Raw genomic sequence first — 21641 nt, forward strand, 5'->3', positions numbered from 1 at the left:
TGTGCTCTGGGGACACCAAAGATTTATTTGACATCTTAAGAAGTATTGTGCCATGGCCCCTTTAATACAAGTCACGTGCAAGTAAACTCTCCTTTAATTGGTCAGAGTGCATCAGAATCCATTTTGACTAATTTTGGTAAAAATGTGTTTTCTATACCAAGAAAGTGACAAGATAAAAAACACTATTTTCTGTTACAAACTTTCACATAGCATCTTTAGGTAATATTAACATAAACAATTCAAATCCATAATTTGATTTTCACAGATTAATTATAAAAACTGATTATTTTTTCCGCAATAAATAAATGTCAAGTTTTTTTTCAAAATGCTATAAATCTATTGAATCAATATATAAATGTGCATTCATCTTTGCCATGTTATATTCATTTAGTTGACTAGTGGTATACACTGATTAAAAAAATAAACATTAATGGCATTAATCAAAACACTTTGTCATATTAAGAACACTGTCACTGCTGCTGTTGTCGCTGAACTTTTTTGACAGCGATCAGCTGTAAAATGTTTTGGTCCTGATCGACTTTCGTTGACTTTGAGTAAAATAATGGAAAGTTCTTCATAAGATGCTGTCGTGTGAGAACAAGCAACAGCCGGCTTTTTTCCTATCGCCTGAGTGTCTCTCACGATTTTGATAGCTACGTTTCTTCCCCACCACAGGTTTGTCAATGCCATCAAAATTACTATTTTAGTTTTGTTGATGTCGAAGTACAAAGTAGATGAAAAAATTAGGATTCCATGTGTATTCAACGTGCCGCCATTATTTTTAACAATGTGTGGAATGGTGCGCTGTGATTTGTTGAGCGGATTTATTGCATTCTGCAGAGAAGGAGGACTGGTGTTTGTCATGATTTGGAAAAAAGGAGAAACGATGACAAAGTAACACGGCGGATATCGGATTTTGCGTAAAATGAAGAATTTACTTTTTAATACTGACCTGATAAAATACTGATTTTGGCGGTAACTCGTTTTTTTTTTTTAATGGCGTTTATTGCGTTTTTGAATAAAACTCTTCATCTGTTTATTTTCTGTGATTCCGCTCAAAGTTGTCCATCAGGATTACTTCATTACATTGCACAGGAAGCAAAACTTAGACAACATTCTCCGAACCAACAGTCTCCATTGCAAATGGATTCTGGAGTGGTTCGCTATAAGTGTGAAAGCAATCTGACCCAACGGACCAATGAACAGACTATCTTATTGCTTTATTAACCATGAACATACCTGATAGCTTTATGGTGACGAATTCTGGTGAGCACGTCAATACCAAAGCGCACCTGTTTCTTATAAAATGTCTTTACATTGCTTTTCTCCGCAATAGGTGCATGGTAAGAATGTTGACTCACCTAAGTTTGATTGCCCCTCAAAATATGTAATGTATAAGTAATATAACCACAGTTACCAAAAAAGACACAATCCCACAAAGCTGCAGTCTGTACATCCTGACGGACAACTTTGAGCGGAATCATGGAAATAAACGGACGCAATTCTGACCAATTAAAGGAGAGTTTACTCACACGTGAATTGTATTACCAAAGAAAACCGAACCAAGATGAAATTGTAACAATGCAGTGATTTATCCCTAGGTTTCAGAACAAAGCAATCAATCTACAGTTCTGATAACACCCTAAATGTGACACTGTGTGCTTCAAGGTCAAATAAGATTGCACTAATAATTTTATATATAAAATATTTATAAAAGTTTTTTTTTTAATTCATATCGATATGCTACAGGGTTGGGTGGGCCCAGATTGTTGTATATGCACATACAGGGGGCACCAAGAAAAAGATTGCCATTAGAATGGCATTAGATCATTGTTTGTATACCATACTTACTATTTAAACAAAAACCCTGAACTAGTTTAGTGCGTAGTGATTTTAGTTCATGAACTGCCCCTTCTGGATTTTAACTCTACAAGGTCCGGATTAACTTAAATCACCCTGTAATAATTAAATGATCACATGGACGCTGTAATATAACCTCGCAAACATGACATGACAGAACTATCTGAAAAACCAGGGTTGCCAAGTCCACGATTTCCCACGGAATTGGGCTACTTTAAAACTAATGCCACAAGCTTTTTTCATGTCCGCAGGTTGAAGCTACCCAAATAATGTGTTATTTAGGCCTGGAAATGTGTTTTTTTCTTCAAAATGCAAATGGACTAGCTTTGGGCTAGATTTGAGTAGCAATTGGGTGGGTTTTGCTGTGAAAACCTGGCAACCCTGTGCAGAACGATCAGCCATCTGCTATTTCAAATAAAGCAATCATAACACAATATCCCTCGAACACATCGCAGAATCTCTGAAATTTTAAACAGATGTATCAACAAGAGACTTATTAACTTCACTTTTAATGAATCCGCATTTCAACATCAGCCAAAAGAAAAAAATATAGAGGGTCTCAATTATCTAAAAGAAAGTAAATGCTGGTCCTTGCTCCTGCACCAACCCAATTTACACTTTTCAGCAACAGGCTTTGAGAAGGTTGCAAAAGAAAAGTTAGATTGTTAGTGCTGATTCAAGAACAGTACTTTCTGTGCTCATTAATAGAACATATGTGAGTAAGGAACAAACATGAAGACAGACAGATAGACGGACAGACAGACAGACATGTATAGATAATTTAACTCCTACCTGTCTGGCTGAGTTGGGAGGCGCTACGACTCTTTCGACTCAACCCGACGACTGCCGCCATCTTGGCGCCGATGCTGGAGCGCCGTTTCTTCTGAACGGTTCCCGCCAGACTCACGGCCGTGTCCGATTGGCTGCCGTCGGTCTTCTCCAGGCTGCACATTTCCCCGCCGATGCTGGTGCTTTTGGTCATATTGCCACCGGGGGCCGCTCCCATTTGCCTGTGTTTCATTTTGGATGTAAATTCACTGTCAGTGGCGGCCAGCGGAGATGGATGAAGAGGAGCAGCAGAGAGGAGGTGCAGAGGATGGATAGATGGATGGGTGGATGGATGGTAGAGGAGAAAAAGGAGAAGCTAGGTGAGTGGAGGGACAGAAGGAGTCGAGTAAGGTCAAAGGTTAAAGGGTTTAGGCGTCCAGTCAGCTTTGCAACACTACAGTCTGTCAAGCATTTGAGTTAGATCATCCAGTTAATAAACAGTATTAAACTACAAAAAGTCCTACTGGTTGGAATTATTTAAATAAACATACAATCATTACTGTCTACTGCATACATAGGGAGATTTAAAAAAAAACACTAAATACGCTCAAAAAAGGAATCGTTTTTTAAATCACATTTTCTCCCTCAGAAGATATATTGACGCACCGGATTTATATTTATTCCTTTTCGATGATGGATGGGGTTAAAAAAAAGAAGGTACTATTCAATGCCATTACAAAGCTAGAAAGAGCCAAGAAATTATTTATTATGACTCAAAATGTGATTGGCTGAAGAAAAGACGCTTTATACAGTACACGTTTAGAATTAAAGGGATAGTTCAACAAAAATGAAAATTTCATAGAGATCCCATTCAAAGCGATCTTTAAAACAGACATGGACATGCAGGGTTTAAAAAGTTGCGGAAGGGCGCAACCTGGTGGATAATAGCGGTATTGCAGAAAGCCGGAAATACTCGTCATTGGCAGGAAAGCGTTTTCTCTTGATTGATGAGATATCTCGTCAATGGCGGCGAAATAGTTAACAAAACACTTTTGTTTTGCAGCATGGAATAGCCTATGATGCCTTAAAATGCCATAAACTGATCCTAGGACACAGCGAAGCTAACCTCTCGTATAACATTGCTCTCCAGAATTCTTGATTCTGATTGGCCAGTTGCGACATTTGCAGGTATGTTATTTCCAGATAACAACCACTCAAAACTAATAACATACAAGACCTGATCACACTGCCGGTGCATATTTCTGCGATAACAACCTGCCTCCTATATGTTATCCCTTAAAGGGACACTCCACTTTTTTATAATATGCTAATTTTCCAGACCCCCTAGAGTTAAACACTTTTTACCGTTTTGGAATCCATTCATCTGATATCCCGGATCTGGCGGTACCACTTTTAGCATAGCTTAGCATAATCCATTGAATCTGATCACGCTAAAAAATAACCAAAGAGTTTCAATATTTTTCCTATTTAAAACTTGACTCTTCTGTAGTTCTGTAGACTCTATTGTGAACCAAGACTATGTAACATGGCTGCAGTAGGCGTAGTGATAATACGCACTGCCCGAAAATAGTCCCCTGCTATTGAAAGTTACCAAGGGGACTACTTTCGGGCTGTGCGTAACACGATGTAACGTCATTTTAAAATATGTGTTCGTTCCGTCATGTTTACAATGCGCATCATGCGTCTTGTCAAAATACATGCCTGCTACACATGCCTCAAAAGGGTTTATGATAAAAGAGATGCTCACGTTCACAAAATACTTGCAAGACACTCCCTTAACAGTAAACTCTGCCATGTTACGGCAGCAAAGTTCTTGATTATTACGTCAGAATGAGAGTATAGTTCACAACTTTTCATTTTCCGTCGGGCTTAGTACACGACGTAACTTCAGAAGAGTCAAGTTTTAAATAGGGAAAATGTCAAAACTCTTTGGTTATTTTTTAACGTGATGCTAATGGTCTAATCAGATTCAATGGATTGTGCTAAGCTATGCTAAAAGTGGTAGCGCCAGACCTGGAGATCGGCTGAATGGATTCCAAAACTGTAAAAAACTCTAGGGGAGTTGGAAAATGAGCATATTTTCAAAAACAGTGGAGTGTCCCTTTAACCAAACTTCTAATAACTGAAAGAGTTAGAAAACTTTCTCCATCAATCAGTACTTACTGAATTATAAGGATATCAGAACAGCATGAACCCTATAATGCACAACACAACCATAACCTTAAAGGTCACGCTCTTTCTGACCCCATTTTTGAAATCCTAGTTAGTGTGTAATGTTGCTATAATAGCATAAGTAATCCCTGTAAAACAGTAATTCTTAAAGTGGTCCGCCAAACCCCCCCAGTGGTCCGCCAAAAGATGACCTAAACTAGGCAAGTGTTTATACAATCGTCACTTATTAAAGTAGATTTTTAATGCACTTGCGAAATTGTGATATCAGTTCTTGCCTTTCTGTTTTAATAACGTAAAATGGATCGGTTGGCTAAACCAAAGAGGGTCAAAATAAAAGATCAAGCGTCAACTGAAAACAGCTAAAATCCACAGATCTATTAGTTTTGTAATGTACTAGTTTTTGTTTCCCTGTAATTTCAGTGATTTTGGAGATTAAGGGAGACATTTTTTTCAGTATTTTATTGTTACCATAGTTACAACCATAGACTTCATATACCCACCACCTCAGTTTTAAACTAAGGGCTCTTTGAATTGACATTAAGTGAGACCTAGGCTGTTATAGTATGTTTAATTGCATTTTTTTCACATGTGCAGTTTGTTGTTCATATTAAGCTGCAACTCATTTCACATTTACTTTTTCAAATGAAATAAAAATCATATAATAATTTCTGAACATAGCATTGCATTTGTTTTTAAAAAATTAGTTTTTGACTTGAAACAGTTGCATAAACTTAGCTTATCCTTCCTATTTTTTTTCTTTTCGGGAGTGTTAGAGTGGGATTCTGTTAGGTGGTCCTCAGAAAAAATTGGAAGATAAAGTGGTCCTTGGGCTGAAAAAGTTTGAGAAACACTGCTGTAAAATGATAAAGCTCAAAGTTCACTGCCAGAAGATATATTTTCTTTAACATAATTCCCCTTTCAAAGCCTACAACAAACGGCCGGTTTGGACTACAACAGCCCTCTACTTCCTGCTTTAATGATGGCAATAAAACAGTTTTTTACTAAACTCCACCCACAGGAATACATCAGTTCCCAGCTAAGCTAACAGCAAGCTAAGCTGCTATCGAATCACAACACACTAAACGAACTACACAATCAGAACTCGTTACGTATTTCTGAAGAGGGACTTCATAGAACAAGGAAAACATCAGCCCATTTTGAAGACAGTGAAAACAGTGCTATACACTGTTTTTTTTACACGCCTTTTTTTACACGTGAAACATGAACACATGTTAAATTGCGCACTGTAAACACAACCAAAGCTTCAAAAACACAGAAAGAACGGGACCTTTAACCGAACTCCACACCATCCACTAACAGTCGTAACCAGATTCATGAGAGTAAATCACCTGCATTAGTGTATCTTTATAAGGACGAAACATTCAATAACAATGGGTGTTAACAGTGAAATGCACGCTGCTCTATATCCCCTACAGAAGATCTTTTGACTTTAAGCGTGATAGAGAAACGAGGGCGCACGTGAGACAGAATTAGAGTCACGAGTCTGTGAGGAGAGACTGTGAAGCCGAAAGACAAATGACATCCTGCGCAAAAGGATCCTAATGAAATCTTAATGATTATAAATGTGTTTAAATGACATGCATGCAGTGCTGAAGAGATCTGCTCTTCTTCAGCGACACAATTACGTGACAGAAATCAATGAGCTTTAACAACCTGCTCTTCAATTACTACAATTAGCCTTGTAAATACAGCAGCGTGCTTTTGCCCAGCGTACTTAAAAATACATCAAGCTGTCTGTAATCTTTTAATTTTAACTAATACGTCCTGTGAGAAACCATGGAGCTGATCCGAAAACATTGCACACTGCTGTACTGTAGCTTCATCATGCACCACAGGTTCGCAAGTCAAAACACACATAAACAATCTCGAGTACATTCAGTCCAAAACTACATCAATAGAAAAGAAAACTCGGAAATAAGAGCTATATGGGTGATTCTCACGAAACCATTGAAACACCACGGCACTAATGATTTTAGCTTTAAAATGTGTAATATAGTAACATTAAAAAGCATCAGAATTAACACAATACTGTGTTCTACCTTGCACAATGTGTGATTTCAACATAAGAATTTATAATTGGAAATTTTATCTAATTTTCTGCTGAAATTCTCATTACCGCAATGTGTCCGGCTGTGTTTGACCATGCGTTATGTTGTAATTTAATCAAATTAACACAAAAATATTAAGAAAATAAAAAAATGGATGTTTTGCTAGACTACTTTAGATGACAGAAAAAATAATTACTGAATATTCATGTATAATAATAATGAAGAAAAATTAGGAAAATGATGTGTCCATGACTGATGTTGTCATCCTCCGCAACACTTTTTGAGAACAGTTTAAGCACACATACAGAATTTTAATAAAGTTTGATTTTGAGTGACCAAGCACATGGACCAGTTACTTCAAGATGGCTACCAGGTAAGATCATTTTTTTACAGTTAATTTGAAATATTGTCTTGTCAGAATGCTTACACGACATTTTGATTATCATTACCACAACAGATGCTTATTAAATGTTAATTTAATTAATAGAAGCATAATACTTTGATTTTAAATGCATGTGCGGAATCTCCAAATTAAGTTCTTTCAGGTTTGTCATGTCATTTTGAAAATATGTCAGTGTTGATGTTTTCTGACTATTGCGGTAATGAGATTTTTTAGGACTATTTTTTTAAATTATGTTACAAAAAGTGTTAAATGATAAGTAAAAGTTTTTAAATTAATGTTAAATTAATACTTTGTTTTTCAATGTCTGGTGGGAAAAAAAGGAAATTTAAGCAATTTTTACATTTTACATTTTCATGCTTGACATTTTAAAACCAAGTTTTCGTGAGAATCACCCATATAGTTGCTCAGAAATGAGCAGTTTTTTCCTGATTAAGATTTTATATGGGAACAAGACTCATCAACAAGAACAAGAAATCTCAAATAGTGTTGTTGTCACGATCATCTAAACTGAGATCAAGTCAGGACCGAGGGGCAACCTTACGATCTTTCTGATGAAGCCAATATGGAAGTAACTTAAACTGCAATTCATCGACTAGCCGCTAGAGGCTGCCTCCAAAAGCGAGTAAATTCCCATAGACCTCCATGTTAAAATGGCCAACTTTACAGTCGAAAATCATATGTTTACAGCCTGGTACAAAAATTGTTTTTGGTCTGTATAGCAAATTCTGTCCTTCATGACAACTGTGAGGGGGGTGAATTTTTACGTCACTCATCCGTTAAATTATATTAAGCCTTAAAGTTCTGCATAATTAAGGGCGTGGCCACTTGAGTGTCGGTTGAACAGCCACTGCTGTCACTAGAGTCGAGCTAGGCGGGCGTGGTTTCAGCAACAGGTCACCTCAGCTTTACCCACGTCCCGCCTTTTTTACCCATTTTTGGATATCCGCGAGTGATGCGCGGTGACGCGCGGCCAAGATGGCGCCGACAGCCACTGCCTACTTTAAGCTTCAAAAACGATCTTCAGAAACCTATGGGTGACGTCACTGAAACCACATCCATTTTTTTACTGTCTATGGTCAGGACCAAACCCAGAGTGTGTAGAGACCAATATTTTAAACGGGTTGAGACCAAGTCAAGACCATGGCCACACCAGCACTCCTTAAATTCATCTGAAAGATCCTCAAAACCCCAACCCTTGCTCATATTATTTTGCTCTTCGATCTAATATCCTGCTATCTTTCTACAATACAGTATTTATAATATGTCCAGTAACAACCGTAAATAACACCCCGAAACAATCTTCTAGTTCAGTGGTTCTCAAACTTTTTCGGCATGCGGCCCCCTTTGTGTGTGGTGCATCGCTCTGTGGCCCCCCTAGAGAACATTTTTGACATAAAACTTGACATTTGAATGTAACAAAACATATTACGGTAAGTTGTACAACATATTGCTGTTGGTTGGTATCCTTATTTTTCTGAGGTTTAATTACACAGAAATGATAAAAAAATGTATGAATTTTATAAAATCTCATAAAACTGAGCCCCCCTGGCACCATCTGGCCACGGCCCCCAGTTTGAGAACCACTGTTCTTGTTCATCAAGATTATAAATATACAGTGTTTCTGGATCCATTGGTTGACAAAGATGGATGTTGACAGAAACACAGTTTGTTACTCAGACGGTCTCCTCCAGTGGCAGATCCACGTGAGATGTTGGCAGGCTCACGAGGAGACGTGTCGAGCGCTGCTGGAGTTCAGACTGTCATTACCCCTCTCTTATCACAGTAATGAGACAGGGTGATGGACGCTTTGTCATAGACACACACACCCTTCACAGTCCAGGTAAAGATTAATTGAAATAAAATCATTCGTGCTGTCGTGACAACAGGACACATCTGTCTTACTGCATTATTTCTTACAGCATGAGTGACTAGCAGTAATAAAATAGAGAATAACCTGCACGCAAATTCATAAAGTTACAATTGTATTAAAAATATACTGTATATATAGGTATTAAAAACATATTTTGGCATTACGTACGTTACGTTTTGGATGGAGTTCCCAATAGAGGCACTGAAGATGCTTGTTTTTACTCACTTTGATGCAGGTTCATTCAAGGTTAAACAGTATTTAAAGGATAATTCCGGTATTTAACACTTTGAGTCTCATTTCTGGTTTGTTTTGGATGAACTACAGTGATGGACACCGAAATGTTGACAATGGGTCGTGTCTTGAGTTTTTGACTCGTTTAGAAGCGTCTCTTGACTGCTTCAGAATGGAAGTCAATGGCCATGCACAAACACGTCACCAAAACAACACTCAACGTTCACCCTCAAAACTGTACCACTCACCGAGTGGCTCGCGCTGCTCGTTGATGAACAAAAACAAGTTGTGTAGCGAAATACAGTTTCTGTCGTGTTAGTTGGCATTTTGTAAAATTCCATTGACTTCAATTGGAAGACTCATTGCTCGCTGATATATCACTCCGCCGCCGGGAAACAGAAAAGGGTCGGTTTACATGTGGTTATAGTTTTTTCGCTTGGTTTCTCTCAGAAGAAATTTTTCCCATATTTGTAGGGCTGAACCAGAATATTTGAATATTCGTTCCGTGGGTTGACATTCGATTTTCAGTTTCGAGATTCGAATATATATATTTTTTTCAGCGTTAATCCAGAGCTTTTGTCAAGCAGGAACTGCGCTTCACGCTCCGCTCTATAGGTGGCGCAGAGAGACCAACATCCATAGCCAACAGCCACCAAACTTCACCAGTGCAAGAGATCGCCTCAAACGGAAAGCGCGCTTCCTGCTTTGGCATTCACGCTAATAGTGTTGTAAATAACGTTCAGTTTCTTGCAAAAACTGATTGATTTGCTTCACAAGACGTCAATATGTCACACGGAGTTATGGGGGATTACTGTTGTATTGGATATATATGCTTTAGCTCTTTAAGTGTGCGGATCTGTTGACTTGCATGGCGGAGCACCGGGGTTTCTGCAAAATATCTTCTTTATTGTTCTGCTGATGAAAAAACATATTGGATGGTGTAAGTGTTACAAATAAACTTGATTTTGAAAGCATGCTACAGTTTTATTACAGTTTGTTGGACTACGTTCATTCATGCTTCAGACTCAAATATAGAGCGGAAGTATATATGCGGTTGTGAGGTATCTGAAAAAATAGTTCCACTATAGCAAATAACACGGATTGAAATCATACATTGCGCCAATATATTTGTTTTTAATCATCAACAAACACCACGAACCACTCGGTGAGTAGTACAGTTTTGAAAATGAACGTTTAGTGTTGTTTAAATGACATGTTTGTGCATGGCCATTGACTTCCATTCTGAAGCAGTCAAGAGACGCTTCTAAATCAGTCGAAAAGTCAAGACACGACCCATTGTCAAAATTTCTGTGTCCATCACTGTAGTTCATCCAAAACAAACCAGAAATGAGACTCAAAGTGTTAAATACCGGAATTATCCTTTAATACTGAACATAACTGGCATATGTTCATCAGTTTATGCTTGTGTGACTGTGGCATATAAACGTCTTATGTCTTTACTGTCAGGATTCATGTTTGGATGCGGTATGTTAAGAATTTGTTGTTTACAGGAAGCAAACAGTAGTTTCAACTTACAAAAGGGACAGTAATGAATGGTCAAAACGCTGTTGATCTGTATGATTTAGTCAGCTGCGTTTTATTAAAATTAAACCTTAAGGACAGCGTACTGTGAAGGGCCATTCACATTATAAAGATAACTATAAAATATAGTTTAAAAAAAATGTTTTATTTCAAAGAGAATATCGTAGTTAACACCACAACTATAATGATAAAGATACAATGAACAATATTTTTGGGATCACTTGCGGAGCGTTTTTTTATTTTTTATAACTGATAAAACAAGAAACCAATGACAGTCAATCTACTTGAATCTAAAGTGCACGTGCATTTGAAATGACAAAGCTTCATTAGATAAAATTACTTCAGGTGTCCAGCACTGTTGCAGTGAAATTGACAACATACTGTAATACAGTGGTTCTCAAACTGGGGTCCAGGCCCCCAAGGGGGCCGTGAGATGGTGCCAGGGGGGGCCCCAGTTTTATGACATTTTATAAAATACAATAATTTATCATGAATTCTGTGAAATTAAACCTAAAAAAATAAGGCAGCACTACTTTGTATAATTTAATGTTTTGTTTAATTAAAACGTGAAGTTTTAGAACAGTTTTTTGTCATAAATTTTCTTTGGGGGGGCCGCGAAGGAATGCACCATACACAAAGGGGGCCGCACGCTGAAAAAGTTTGAGAACCACTGCTGTAATATTTTTATTATACTACACCGACTTACACCAAAGGTATTAGATTACACAAACTAGATTTACTGTTTAGAGAAATGTGAAACGCAATGTGTTGAGGACATCTGCTTGTTATAGACGGTTGTAATTAAATCTGGCCCTAAGTGTAATTTTTTTTTCTAGATTTTTTGTTAAAATAATTAAAGGTGACAAGTTGTGTTAAAAGAAACACAAAATGTGTTGTTCCAATAATAACACAAATGTGTATTTTTTGCGAATTTTACTGATTGTGTTGTTTTTAGCACATCCGTTCTTAGGGGCTGTCCACACGGAGACGCGTATCACTGTATATGCATAAATTTGTTATCGTATTGGCGTTTCATCCACACGGATCCGGCGTTTTGGGAGACTGAATCCTAAAGTGGATAAATCTGAAACCGACACCCTTGCGGTTTCGTCTGTACAGCCAATCCGTATATTTTGTGAAGCGAAAACGTCATCACATCACGTGTCGGAAGCGTCACACGTAACAGCAACAACAATAACGGCTGACTACGTGATTGTGTTCGTGCTACAGAAGCTACTAAAGCCTACTAGCTTTATTACAGCAAAATCTATTACTTCTATGCAATTGTGGTTACCAACAAGCGATAATGGACAACACCATACGTTGGTTATGCGCATGCTCAAAGTCTTCTTCTCCGTGTATAGTGTATATCTGTGGCAGAATTACAGCGCCCCATACTGGTCCGGCATATATACTACACCGCTTTCAGTCGGTTTCAGTGGTTTCGTGTTTACGGATTATTTTTTTAGAGCAAGGAAAAAAAATGATTGGATAGGGAATGCACCGGCTTCGTGTGGACATAGCCTTAGAGTGTAATAGAAGTGCTCAATCTGGTTATATCCAATATCTTTGTTCTTCTGTTTTCTGTCACCCACAACCTGACATGATTAGCTCCTCTAACTTAACCTTAGAAGGTCTGTTTCAGAGAGACCACAAACATCCACTACTGTACTGACAAACAACAGGACCATATGATGATCAAAGAGAGGACCACAAATCTACTGCCAAACTGGACATTTCTCCCCAAAGGCCATCCAAAGCGTCACCTGCTGGTCCACCAGGAGGTCTTGGCAGATAAGATGATCCCTCAGCAAATGTCCTTGGAATGTTGCAATCTCTCCCCGGGGATGTTTTTGCTCACCCACAGCTGAACAGAACGTTCTCCTTCATATAGATTTTGCTAAGTACATCTTTTATCTAGGCCACAATGTTCTTTCAAGACAAACAAAACCCATACGCTGTTTTCTGTACACACTCTTTCACTGTGCTATATGGGCTTGAGTCCATTTTCCTATTTCAACCCACTGTACTGTACAGCTCAATTCTGGACTATTGATGTCCAAAAAATCTTCCTTTGAAGAAAAATTGTTTCTGCTTTGAAGAGATAGTGACCCATAAATGCAAATTTAGCATTTGCTCACTTGGTGCAAACTTGTATGTCTTCCTTTTTGTCTTTCAGAAGATAGACAAAAAATTTCCCATTGTATGAAAGTCAAGGTGGTGCAAAGCAATACGTAGATTTGGACACCACTTAATTTCAATATAAAAAAAAATGTTAGGCTAAGTAAAATAATTTTGTGTTTGGTCAAAAACAACATGAGGTTGAATAAATGATAGGACTTTCATTTTTATGGGTCTTTTCTGGATGATTGCCTAAATGTATGACAGCTATGCACTGAGTAACATCAAAATTTACACAAGATTCATAAGTTCACACTTTCACGTGCAATGACGTTTTTACGATGTCTGGAGCGTGTACCCATCTTCAATGCATAATAACATACTCAACAATGTGAAAAGTGGCACAGAGGACAGCAAAATGTGTTCTGATTCATAAAGCGAGATGATGCAGAAAACCAGTTGCTATGGAAACAGTGCCTTGGGTTTAAGTTAATTGTGAGTCTAAATGAATGTGGCCTATTAGGAACTCTGAATTCAACTATTAGCACTATTAATACGCACTCTCTTTAAATGACAAAGACTCAAGGGCCCTGACACCCTAAATATGCCATTTAAAATATGCCCTTGAGTTGTATGCAAAGACAGCATTTTATCCAAAGTTATTTTTAGATATTAAAAGGGTAGAAACAAGATGAAAGTTGGGCGTTAAAAGACTTTTTACTTTGTATAACTATAGGACTGTCTAAATAAACTTGACCAAGATGACCACGACTCCAACACAAAGTGCTAAGGAATTTATTTTGTGACGTCTGGCTGATTGTACATCATACTCATTATAATACACTTACAAAATTAAAATATTGCATAAAATAAAATAAAATAAAATATTTTAATAAAATCAACATAACATAAAATGTGACCCTGGACCACAAAACCAGTAATAAGCAGTACGGGAATATTTGTAGCAATAGCAACAATACATTGTATGGGTCAAAATGATCTTTTTAACTCATTTACCGCCAAAATTTTCTTAAACATATATATATATATATATATATATATATAAACATACTAGGGGTGTCAGGATTCTCCAAATCCTCGATTCGATTACATTTTCGATTCTAAGGTCACGGTTCGATTCAATTCTCGATTTTTACTTTTTTTAAATACAAAAAATGCTATGCCATTAATATTTATTATTATTATTATTATTATAGTTTCACATTAACATGAACATTGCATGCTTTTCCTTGCATGGGGGTTTGTGGGCTTCCCTTTATGTGAGAGAGCTTGTAGAGAGAGGATTCCTTCTTGCACGCACATGGACTTAATGTGCGCGTCTTGGACTAGCATCTGAAATAAATGCAGCATCATAAGCAGCTGCGCTTCTCTCTGTCTCACGCGCTCTCGCATCTGTCCGAAGTCTAAACATAAACTAAAGTAGTAATTGTTACGTATTTGTTCAGTTTTATGAATTTCATGCGAGCTGAGGCAAACTATCCCTTTTGTTAAAAATATAATCCGCTGCATCTTGGCGCCTCACTCTCGCGCACGTGCAGAGAGCTGCGCTCTGTTTGAAGGCAGATCACTAGGTAGTAATCCTGTTTATAATATGCATTTCAAGGAGTTGTAGCAATACATCCCTCGTGTTTAAAATATAAATATCTGAGAGGTTTATCCCCCGCCTGGGAAGCCAACCGAACGTGACATGGGGGCGTGGCAGCATCGACGATCCCATTTTTTAATTCGATGTTCGAGGTTGTGACTTAATTTCGATCGATTTCGATTTAAATCGTGACACCCTTAAAACATACTAATATAAAATGAAAGAACAGACCCTCTGCTTTCAAACAAACAAACAAAACGGGGAACAAAAACATTTAATCTTATTTTTATTTTTTTCTCTGTTTATAAACTCTTGAATATGGGTATTTTTCTTAAAAAATACAAAATTTCGAGCAAAAAGCTGAAATAATTGCATTTTTGTAAAGAATTTTGTTAGAGATCAGATTCAGAATGATTATCAAAACATACACGGAGCGTAAAATTAATAAATCATTTTTTGCTTCAGTTTTTTTTATAAATTGGGTAAGAAAAATCGCATGGAAAATCCCGGTATTACAGATTACCATAAAAAATTAACAGGAACACGTTTTTCAGGCAAATGTTTTCTCTTAATTGACGAGATAACTCGTCAATGGCGGGAAAGAGTTAATGCCAAAAATCATTAGGATATTAAGTAAAAACATGTTCCATAATATTTTGTACATTTCCTACTAGGCTTGCCGCGATAGTCGGTGAAACGGTGATAACCGGTACTTCAGCCTCTCACCGGTTATATCACTTGCCCACCGCGACACCGTCTTTCACCGTCGTTTTGATATTTTCGTGTAATTAAATCATTTAGTTTCGTTAGAGAGAGCAAACACTTACAACTGAATGTGTCTGTTGTCTGAATTCAGCGGGGCTGAACGCGCGTCGCGTCACAGAGAAGCCGCAGGTGTCAGATTTCATTTATTTCTGTCAGAGTTTGCAAGGCGAGCTGACTGACCAGATGATGACAGAAGCCGCGTGCTTTGCTCGTTTTTGTTATAATATATGATGTTTAATATAAGCGAGATCGTTTTGTTGTTGTGTTTTTCATCAAGAAAAATAATAAACCCATCATTAAAGCAGCGCTTTCATGGAGAAGTAGCCGGTTGCTCTGCTTGGGACTGGCGGGTTCTGTGAGAATTACCTGCGCACATTGACTCAAGCACTTAAGTAAACCAGCTGTTGCACTCACATTGCACGCAAATTCATAGGCGATTTAACGCAGCTTACGCAAGTGATGCATTTAAACAGTTGCGTAATTCAAAAGTAAAAGTAAAATGTGCACGTCTGCATGCGCATTTATAAGCCCCTCCCACTCGCACTGATTAACCGGTGGGAAAATTACTTCACCGCGGCAACCCTATTTCCTACCCTAAATATATCAAAATGTATTTATCAGTAAAATGTGTTGCTAAGAACTTGATTTGGATCACTTTAAGGCAATTTTCTCAATATTTTATATATTTTTGCACCCTCAGATTACATCAATGAAAAGCTTTTATGTTAATTTATTTATCTCAATTTAAATCTCAATAAACCATCCAAATGTATTACCAAAGATATTGAGTAGACGTCACAGTAACGTCACTGCAAGCTGTACACGAGGAAGATAACTCACTAGAAAATGTCTCCACCAGTTGGGCTCCGCCCACAAAAAAGTTTTCTCAGTTTGCAAAGACGCAAAAGGTCTATATCACAAGATTGAACACTCAATATAGCCAATATGGCCGCTTTGGCTTCGGAAGTTTAAAGAACCAATCAACAATCGATAAATACTGCCGATTCTCTGGGGGAGGGGCTCTATACAGCCTCTTTACCCATTTCCGGTTATCCGCAACTTAAGTGACGTGCGGTGACGCAAGCCCCTCCAACTATTGGCTTTAAAAAGGTCTTGACAAACCTACGGGTGACGTCTCAGACACTACGTCCATATTTTTAATGTCTATGGTGCATGTGCAGTAGCTTAAAACGACATCAAAAAAGGTGTTTTAGTGCAAGAAATCAAAGTTAATATAATTGTTAGTTAAAAATATGTTGTTTATTTGTGATTTTAGCATCACAAAATTCCTCATTCAAGTAAACAGGACTTTAGTCTTGCATGACTAAAATAACTGCACAGAGGCGTGAAAACATGGCCACCCAGTAGCATGACTTCCCTAAAGGAGCTTTGGTATTACTCAGGATTTCCTCAAAGTTTACAAATATAGTTCTCATTTCTCATTATAGTTCTCATTTCTATTTCCTTTTCTAGTACTGACCCTTACAAAATTGCTTGGAAGACAAAACGGCTGACATACTGTACAGTAAGAATATAGTGCTATATAATTTACACAGATAGAATAAACAATTGACTTTCGGTAAACTTTTCACGTCACTAGTCAATGCACCATTTAGCTGACATCCTAAAATTTTTCATTCCAAACTAGAAATATCTAGTAGGCGGTAGTACACAACAAGGCAGCTCACTAGATTTAGAAACAGAGCCAAATGTTCTCCGCTCTGCACCAGAAAGCACCGACCTTTAAATGAAATGTGACGCAGCGCCAAACCGCCGTAGGCAACAGTAATGTAATCTAACATCATCAACAAAATGATGAATTCTGTGTCGGAGGAGAATACAAAATTGATGCTTTCCTATGCTGAGCCGTCCTTGATAGAAATGAGTCTACAAATGTACTTCAAACATTCTGTACTTGACATTTATAAAAATATGACATTAATGATCAGAATATGTGATCATAGCTGCTTCACATTAATGGGGATTAAAGAGCACTGCATGCAAAGCAGATATAAAAATAATGAATGTTAAAACTTCATTCACTTAATGTGACACTGAAGCACTTTTGGTCAGAAAGGCACAAGCACAGGGGTCAGTACGACATTTTATAGACACATTTTTGAAAAAACCCTGAAAATTGCCTTCTGAACAGCTAGTTATTTAACATTACACCCATATGGGCCAGTTATAGTTAATTATAGCTCATTTGTATATAAGGTCAGATTTGCTTGCTTCTAATGAAGAATACAAGACAGCCTTGGGTCATTTGCCAAATGAAAACTGCAATCATTAAAGCAAATGAAAAACATAAAGGGCCCAATATGTACCCTTGAGGTACTTATATGCATCATTACGGTTCAAAGGTCTACTTTTTGAAAGGTACCGGCCTGGTGACAGCTTTTGTACATTCTAACTCTCGGCCAGATCCGTGTCGAAGTCAGCAGCTCCAGTGCGGATCCGATGCAGATCTGGCCCAAAGTCGTAAGCTGTCTGGGTATTTAGTTTAAGAGCATAGTGTTAAGTTTTATAGTCCTAGAAAAGTTAAACATGAAGCAAATACTTTATGGCTTAAAATCTCTGCAGTACAGAATTTGAACTAGTCTGGCTGTAGTTGTTAGCCTAAGCTATCTAACACAATAGAAATGAAACAATTATCATTAAACTGTCTCATGACTGAGTGTGTGTTTGAACACATGCTTTGTGTGACCAATCAGAGACCTCAATTATACTATGTCCTTATTCAACAGCTCTTTGTGGTTTTCTTTTCCTTCTTTTTCCCACCTGCTAGTTTTACCGTATGTGTGCACTGTATGTTAGTCACACGATTGCATAACTAACCCACAAAAAACTGCCACCAGAACACACGCCATCCACATATTACACACGTGAACTAATGATGGGAACCAATGCCTGCGGCTTCTCCTCCATCATCAACACAAATCCAGTTGACATCACTTCCTGTTTTTTAAAGAACGTATTTGCTGGCTCAGCGAACATCAGCAAACAGAGATTAAGAGAAATAAGCCTTTAAATATTGGATCACCTGAAGAACGCATGGCAGTAAAAAGGCAAACAGTATCTGCTTTTTCAGCAAAAACCTATTCAGCCACTCACGCTTATTTAACGCTAGCAATACAAAAACCAGTAAGCGAAAAAGGTCTGAGGATTAGTCACTTATTAACAAAAAATTGGTGTTTCAAACTCACTCATCACAAAACCAATCAGAGTCTAATGCTCGCTCAGGGACCATGAGAAATGTCGAGTCAAGACTATAAGATGGACATTAACTTAGATATTGAAAACGTCAACCAAGAAATATTTACACACACTGTAAAAAGTATAATCAACATGGCTTTACAAGTCATTTCAACTTATATTTTTAACTAGACTAGTGATGTGTTGTTGTAACTTATAAAATAAATACAAAATTAAATAAGTTAAAAATTAGTTCAAGTAATTTTAAAGGTAATACAGAATGTAAAACTGTATTTATCTAGGCATAGATGAATAATAAGAGTTCTGTACATGGTAATGACATATCGTGAGCCTTAAATACAATTGTTTCCTCCTTCTAATGTAAACCTTGTGCATGCAAAAGACCGCTGGAAAACCTTAACATAAGTCCCCCAAAATTAAATTACACATTACATTAATTAAGTTGTGACTGCTGAGTTAGCGCTATATGCTAGTTAATGCTATATGCTAGCATTTAGGCTGAAGTTATACTTTTGACGTTAGAGTTACGTTTTGCAGGTCCATATAAAAAAACACAAATAAACTTCCCACTCAGTGAAACAGCTTATCATTATTATTCATGACTCTTCCAAATAAGGTAATAACATTCCATTTCATTCTATAAAAAAATCCTAGGGTCGTAAATTGACATGTAAAACCATTGCTGGATTATTTTTGCACTTGATAAAGTCATATACCTTCAATGTATATTTCAGAAAACAATTTAAAATATTGTATCAGTGCATTCTTTGGCACCTTTAACTTTATTTTATGTTACAGCAACTAGTCAAGATAAAGATATTAAGTTGAAATGACTTTTTAAAACGATTCTAAACAGTGGCAGCCGGTGACTTTTTTCGTGGGCGCATGATGCAAAGTTTATCACAACATGTATGTAGCCCATCATGTGTGGTTTCTTATTTCAAAATATGTGTTCTACGCGTCAAGTGTGCATCACATGTCTTGTCAAAATAAGTGCCAACTGCAGACACGTCTAAAGGGTTTATGATAAAAGAGACGCTCGCGTTTGCGAGATACTCGCATAATCTCATGCGTAATTAGAGTTTACCGTTAAAGGAGTGTCTTGCATGTATTTTGTGAATGTGAGCGTCTCTTTTATCATAAATGGTTTTGACGCGTGTGCAGCAGGCACTTCTTTCGGCAAAACACGTGATGCACATGGTGCACCTATTTTGAAAACGCAAGCAACATACATGACACTCCGAACACTTATTTTGAATTTGCGCCCCTCGGAAGAGCAGTCACGAGACGGCATTGATTATAAATTTATGGCAACCACTATTTTTTTACAGTGCATTAAAACAGGTGTATCCCACAAAGTCTGTCAGAAACACGTCCAGGTGTAATTTTACCAAAGAAAGAAAATAATTAGATTTTTGGATAAAGATAAAAAAAGTTTTAGGAATTTTTGGGACTTTTAATTGGATGCTAATTAAACATGTTAAGTGCTGTTGTCAGTTTTGGTAAAAAAACAGAACAATGTTTTAAAAACAATTTACTACAATATATTTACTCTAACGCCATAAACGGATAAAATTAAGGCACATTAAAGGAACACTGAAAATAGGCATTTTTCAGCTTTCCTAGAGTTAAACATTTGAGTTTTACCATTTTGGACTCTAAGTTTGTGTAGTTGCAGAGCTGGGGACTACTTGTGGGCCCTGCATAGTATCATAGATGAATATCATCAAAGTTCCTTAAAGGTGCAGTGTGTAATTTTTGTAAAATAATATTCAAAACTATATTATCAGGGGTGTATAAAGACCTTTCATAATAAACCGTTATGTGTTCATTACCTAAGAATAAGACGTTTTTATCGGGTCCCCTTACATGGAAGTCGCCATTTTGGGCTGCCATGTTTCTACAGAAGAACATTTTTTTACTAAGTTGTCTCCGACGATGACATGTGTGCCCGGTGGCGGCTACCGTAGCCTCTCTATGTGTTTCAAAAGTGAGGGGTAAGCAGTGGACTGAGCCGTTGGTTGCAATTCGCATCCTCACCACTAGATGCTGCTAAACTTTACACACTGCACCTTTAAATATTATTACGAAATGAGAGTATGGTTCCTAGCCAATTGCAACTTTTAATTTTCCGTCGGTCTTAGTACACAATGTAACTACAGAAGAGTCAAGTGTTAAATAGGAAAAATATCAAAATTCTTTGGTCATTTTTTTGCGCAGTGCTAATGGTCTAATCAGATTCAATGGATTATGCTAAACTATGCTAAAAGTGATACCGCCAGACCCGGAGATCGACTGAATGGATTCCAAAACAGTACAAATTAAATGTTTAACTCTAGGGGAGCTGGAAAATGAGCATATATTCGAGAAAGTTGAGTGTTCCTTTAGTGTAATGAAAGTCTGGGAAAGACATGCACATGCCTGCAAGTCTTTATGGTCATAAAACAGGGTTCATTTTCTATATACAAAAATACATTTTCTAAGTTTTCAACTGGACATGTTTTTGACACTCTTCAGTCATTTCTAACAGTGTCAGTCAAACATGAAGCTGAATGGAGGCCTTCACATGGATGGAGGGACATTACAATGTTTCAGAAAATATGGGATAAACATGTTCACATTTCATTTAAGTATTTTTACTAAACCATAAATAAAGCCCTCAGTGATGATTAGATATATAATCACAGCACAGACAAACAGAAGCACAGTAAAAATGACAAAATATGAATTTATAAAATCATTAAAAAGAACTTAAATAGGCCTAAACTCATATATTAAGCTAAACACCATGGCTACTGTATCCATACACTCATTTGGTTTATATAAGCAGTCCTAAATTCAGTTTCTTATCCTAATGTAACCACAGCCAACAAGTTATATTTACAATAAGAATGCTCTAATAGCTTACTAAACACTATGCAGTATATAAACCCAGTGAAAAAGTTTGTATTGTGCAAACTATTCGATGAAAAGTATTATGTTTAATTCATTCTATGT

General features: G+C 37.2%; 1 protein-coding gene across 32 annotated transcripts in view; it reads right to left on the reverse strand.

Annotated features, from left to right (window-relative positions):
• rims2a (regulating synaptic membrane exocytosis 2a) overlaps window positions 1-21641 on the reverse strand; it is a 200943-nt gene that overhangs the window by 31675 nt on the left and 147627 nt on the right. For 27 of the 32 annotated variants that reach the window (XM_073872437.1, XM_073872436.1, XM_073872438.1 and 24 more), the window contains one exon: window positions 2653-2897. In XM_073872437.1, the coding sequence (XP_073728538.1) occupies window positions 2653-2897 (245 nt within the window). The remainder of the gene's footprint in view (window positions 1-2652; window positions 2898-21641) is intronic. The other 5 variants (XM_073872457.1, XM_073872441.1, XM_073872440.1 and 2 more) reach the window with 1 other exon arrangement.

This window comes from Misgurnus anguillicaudatus, chromosome 10 (genome assembly GCF_027580225.2).
Source record: "Misgurnus anguillicaudatus chromosome 10, ASM2758022v2, whole genome shotgun sequence".
Classification (NCBI taxonomy): Eukaryota; Metazoa; Chordata; class Actinopteri; order Cypriniformes; family Cobitidae; genus Misgurnus; species Misgurnus anguillicaudatus.